At 64.8% G+C, this 4,663-nt stretch overlaps 1 protein-coding gene across 2 annotated transcripts; it reads left to right on the top strand.

Annotated features, from left to right (window-relative positions):
* Positions 1-48: 48 nt before the first annotated feature.
* On the top strand, positions 49-4,654 carry G6PC3 (glucose 6 phosphatase, catalytic, 3). 2 transcript variants are annotated; one of them, XM_014958971.1, is made up of 7 exons: positions 49-144; positions 1,540-1,766; positions 2,074-2,180; positions 2,688-2,778; positions 3,140-3,258; positions 3,422-3,563; positions 3,972-4,654. In XM_014958971.1, exons 2-7 carry the CDS (start codon positions 1,549-1,551, stop codon positions 4,321-4,323), a joined length of 1,029 nt encoding a protein of 342 aa, XP_014814457.1. In that variant the 5' UTR covers positions 49-144; positions 1,540-1,548; the 3' UTR covers positions 4,324-4,654. The 2 variants fall into 2 exon arrangements, with proteins under 2 accessions (XP_014814457.1, XP_014814458.1); XM_014958972.1 differs by lacking the exon at positions 49-144 and adding an exon at positions 391-1,307.
* Positions 4,655-4,663: the final 9 nt, after the last annotated feature.

The following is a 4,663-nucleotide window of genomic DNA, read 5'->3' as shown; positions in this document are numbered from 1 at the left end:
GCGGAGGGGAGCGGAGGTGGGCGGTGCCACCGCCCGCGCCGACGTCACCACGCGCGACGGAAGAGGGCGGGGCAAAGCGCCTCTCGCTTCCCCCCCATCCCGGTGCCGCGAGGGCTGCTGGGAAGTGTAGGCGGAAGAGGCCGGGTGAGCGGGAGGGTGGTGGGAAAGGGTTGGCGGAGGGGGGCACACTTGGGGATAGATACACCCCCCACCTCGGGCATCCAGGTGTCCCCCGGAGGACCAGGCCGCCCTCGGTGGAGTTAGGGAGGCCTCGGGCCTGGCCTAGAGAGATCCCAGCAGACCCTGGGCCTGCTCCAGGCCTGCTCCATGGAGACCCCAGGGAGAACCTGGGCCAACCCCAGGCCTTCTCCAGAGAGGACCCGAGCCAGCCCTGGGCCTGCTCCAGGCCTGCTCCAGGGAGACCCCAGGGAGAACCCGGGCCAACCCCAGGCCTTCTCCAGAGAGGACCCGAGCCAACCCTGGGCCTGCTCCATAGAGACCCCAGGGAGAACCCGGGCCAACCCCCAGCCTGCTCCACAGACACCACAGGCCACCCCCGGTGGAGCCAGGAAGGTCTCGGGCCTGGCCTAGGGAGACCCCAGCAGATGCCGGGCCTGCTCCAGGCCTTCTCCATGGAGACCCCAGGAAGAACCCAGGCCAACCCTGGGCCTGCTGCAGGGATACCCCAGGAGACCCTAGGAAGACCCTGGGCCACCCCAGGGAGACCCTGGGCCTACTCCATAGACACCGCAAACCTTTAGCATGAAGACCCCAGGCCTGCTCCAGGGAGACCCCAGGCCTTTTCCATGGAGACTGTAATCTTTCTCCATGATTGGGGAGGTCCCAGGACACCCCAGGGACACCCTAGGCCTTCTCCAGGGAGAACCCGGGCCAACCCCAGGCTTGCTCCAAGCCTGCTCCATGGACATGCCAAGCCTTCTCCAGGGAGACCCCAGGCCTACTCCATGATGGAGACCACAATCCTTCTCTGTGAAGACCCCGGGCATTCTCCAGGGAGAACCTGAGCCAACCCTGGGCCTGCTCCATGGACACTCCGGGCCTGCTCCAGGGAGGCACCAGGGCAGTCCCATGCTGGCCCCAGGGAGGCCAGAGCTAATCAGGGCAGCCTGACTGCTCCAGCAAACCCCGCATTGAGGCCCCTGGGATGTGCTCATGCTGGCTCAACCCAGAGCACCCATCGGTCTTGGTCCTACCGGCGCTGGCCCTCGGGAGACAGCCCCGTGGCACGCAGCGATGCTGCCCGGTGCCACCATCCCCACTGTGGCTCTCTGCAGCACCGGCCACAGGTGGGATGCAAAGGTTGAGAGTCCTTCGAGGGCAGACTTCAAGTGGCAAAATGGCTCCCTGAAGCCGTGCCAGCGCTGGCATCACCCGCCAAGGCGTCCCTCAGGGTCACAGCAAGGGTGGGAGCCTGCCACAGGGTGACAGTCGCCCCGGGGGAGTCACCTCCAAGGCCATTGCCTGTCAAGCAGGCTCTGTGCCAAGGCCTGAGCTCTAACGCTCCCTTTCTCCCTCCAGCCCAGTGACATGGATTCCCTGCACACTGCTGGGATCCGCTTCGCAGAGGCGCTGCAGGCCGGGCCGCCCTGGCTGGAAAAATTTTGGATCTCGGTGACCTCCTTGGCCGATCCCAAATGCATCTTCACCGTCTGTTTCCCTCTCGCCTATTTTCTGGACCGCAAGGTGGGGGTGTCGGTGCTGTGGATTGGCCTGGTGTCCGAGTGGCTCAACGTGGTCCTCAAATGGTGAGGGGAGAGTCACAGGGTCGCCGTGGTCACACCCCGAGGGCTTGAGCGGTGGCACATTCACAACAGCAGAAACACAACGGCGGGCTCCACTGGGCGGGCAGAGACAAGTGCTGGTCCTCACATGGGGCCTGCAGAGTTTCTGCTGGTCACCCGAGTCACAGTAACACATCTGCCAGGCATTTGTGGCAGAAAAAAGAAGCCCGGGAACCATAAGAACTGGCAGAAATCCTGCTCCTCCTGCTGGCGGTGAAGGCGTAGGGCTGCGTTGGGACGTTCACTGCTCTCTGGTTTCTCTCCCCACCAGGTTCTTATTTGGGGAGCGCCCGTTCTGGTGGGTTCATGAATCGGGGCTCGCAGGAAAACAGCTGGTTGTCCTGCGCCAGTTCCCCGTCTCCTGCGAAACGGGACCAGGTGAGTAACAGGGGGGGAAAGCTTTCCCTTGCCTCTCTGGCAGAATTCGTAGGGAAGGGCTGGAGGAGCTAGGAGGCTCCATCTGGATGGGAATGCTGCCGGTGGGACTTGCTGTTCATCAAGCCAGCGTGTTGTGGCAGAGCGAAGGAGCGAGCGGCGGGGAGCAGGCCGGGCGCCACAGCTGCTGGCATCGCACCTACGGCACAGGCAGCTCTGGGGCCAGGAAACCCACGGGAGAGTCTGCCAGTGACAGGGACGGGGGCACCTCGCTCGCCCTTTCCACCTGACCTCTCCTGCCCACAGAGCCCCCCCCAGAGCCTGGCTTTTTGGGGGCAGGTGGCCATCATCCAGAGACACTGGCTCGTTCCATCCTCATCCTCAAGCTGAGCCCCCTGTGGGTGTTGGCCAGGAGGGAGCAGATATGTCCCCACCTCTCCTGGGTGACCCCCTGGTACAAGCTCCCCCCCTGACCCAGCGTGTCGAGCGGCCTGTGTTTGCTCTTGGCAGGGAGCCCCTCCGGCCACTGTATGGTCACAGGAGCAGCCCTCTGGCCACTTGTCACCGCTCTGACAGCACTGGCATCCAGACACTCCAGGAGGTGAGTCCTGGGAAGGGGGAAGCTGGCACTTGGAAGCCTCCAAAACCCCTTTTGGAAGTGGGAGGTTGTAACACAGGACCCTTCCGCAGCACATCATGGGCACAGGGCAGGTGGAGGGACACCGTCCCCTCCCAGTGGGGTGGCTCCTGGGGAACACAGCTCCATCCTGGCAGCTCTGGCTGCCCCAGAGACCCTCAAAAAGCCCCCCTGAGGTGTTTCTTTTTTGGTTGTCTTCACCTGTGCTTCACTCATTCCTCCTGCCAAGCGGGGGCCAGTCTTTCCCTGCCTGGCACAAGGTGCTGGGGAGCTCCGATCCTGCCCCATGACTGTCTACTCACCGCTCACCCTCTCTGCCTTCCAGCCTGGTGGTGAAGATGAGCCCCTTCGGCGCCTACGTCCTGCTTCTGCTGGCCGTGGGGCTCTCCCGGATCTTCGTGCTGGCCCATTTCCCCCATCAGGTGGTCGGCGGCATCCTGACAGGTGAGTGGGGCTACTGGGGGGGGACATTTGGTCCCTCCACGTGGAGCCCAACCCCCACCCTTGGGCCAGGGGGTTTTGGGGCACCTTCCCTTCCCCTTGAGCGCCGCCCCCCCCCAGCCAAGTCCATCCCGGACCCCCAACTTGCCCCATCCTCACCCTGCAGGGGCAGTCTTGGGTTGGAGGCTGCAGAGTTGCACCCTGGCCACCTGCACCCTGGGCTTCTTCGTGGCCACCGGGCTGGCCCTGCTGCTCAGCTCCCTCGCCCTGCACAGCCTGTTGATCGCCACTGGCATCGACATTGACTGGTGAGTGCCCCGGGGCAGGAGGCTAGCCCCACAGATCCGTCCTCCCCAGGCCGGTGGTGGTGGGGGGAATAGCCCCAGAGATCTGTCCCCCAGGTTCAAGGGAAGGGGGGATTAGCCCCAGGGATCTGCCTCTGAGGCTGGTATGGGGCTGGCCCCAGGGATTTGCCCCCCGGGTTGGCTGGGGGTTATCCCCAGGGATCTGCCCCCCAGGTTCATAAGGGGCAGATATTAGCCCTAGGCTGGGGGGGCTGGCATGGGGCTGGTCCCGGAGATCTGCCCTCCATATTCTGGGGGGGGGGGGCGGAAATGGGGCTAGCCCCAGGGATCTGTCCCCCACCCTGGCGTGGGGCTAGCCCCAGAGATTCCCCCCCTCACATCCCACTCACCCCTCTCCTCCCCCTGCCGCAGGTCCATCCGCTTGGCCACCAAATGGTGCTCCAACCCCTCCTGGCTGCGCCTGGACACCCGGCCCTTCGCCTCCATTTCCCGGGACACGGGCAGTGCCCTGGGGCTGGGGCTGGCCGCCAGCTTCTCCCTGCCCCAGGGGGCTCGCCTGGACCCCTGGCAGCGTTTGGCCAGCGCCCTGCTGGCCTTGGTGGCCATACAGGTCCTGCACTGGTTCCTCCAGCCCACAGATGTCACCCTGTGGTACAGCACCAACTTCTTCAAGTACGCCATTGGGCCCTGGCTGGTGACGTTTCTCCTGCCCCAGCTTGTCCTCTCCCTCACCCCCCCGCGGATGTCCCCCCACACCAATTAGGGGTCCCCACTGTGTGACTCCTGCACACACACACCCCTGCCCCCCCATCCCTCCTGGCTTTGCCCTTGGCTATGCCCATCACCAGTGGCTCCTGGCCTGAGCATAGCCACCGGTTCCATGCCAGGAGGACACCCGTTGTCCTTTGGGACCACAGGCCAGTTGTTTAACCCTCGCCCCCCCCAGGGCAGTGGGACCCCCCCCCCGCCCTTCCCCAGCATGGGGCAGGAAGGGGGTCAGAGCTGAGGGGTGCCCCTGTGCTCAGCAGGTCTGGGGACAGCATAGGGACAGCCCCAGCTTTGGGGTCACCCATAAACGGCACTGGTTTCCACTTCCCTCCTCC

This window comes from Calidris pugnax, unplaced genomic scaffold (genome assembly GCF_001431845.1).
Source record: "Calidris pugnax isolate Ruff unplaced genomic scaffold, ASM143184v1 scaffold335, whole genome shotgun sequence".
Lineage (NCBI taxonomy): Eukaryota > Metazoa > Chordata > Aves > Charadriiformes > Scolopacidae > Calidris > Calidris pugnax.
This window is presented reverse-complemented; position numbering and strand designations above follow the sequence as displayed.

Coding starts and splice junctions, on each gene's coding strand:
- G6PC3 (XM_014958971.1), top strand. CDS start 1,549: ATGGATTCCCTGCACACTGCTGGGATCCGCTTCGCAGAGGCGCTGCAG. Junction 1,767..2,073: donor CTCAACGTGGTCCTCAAATG/GTGAGGGGAGAG, acceptor TCTCCCCACCAG/GTTCTTATTTGGGGAGCGCC. Junction 3,564..3,971: donor ACTGGCATCGACATTGACTG/GTGAGTGCCCCG, acceptor CCCCTGCCGCAG/GTCCATCCGCTTGGCCACCA.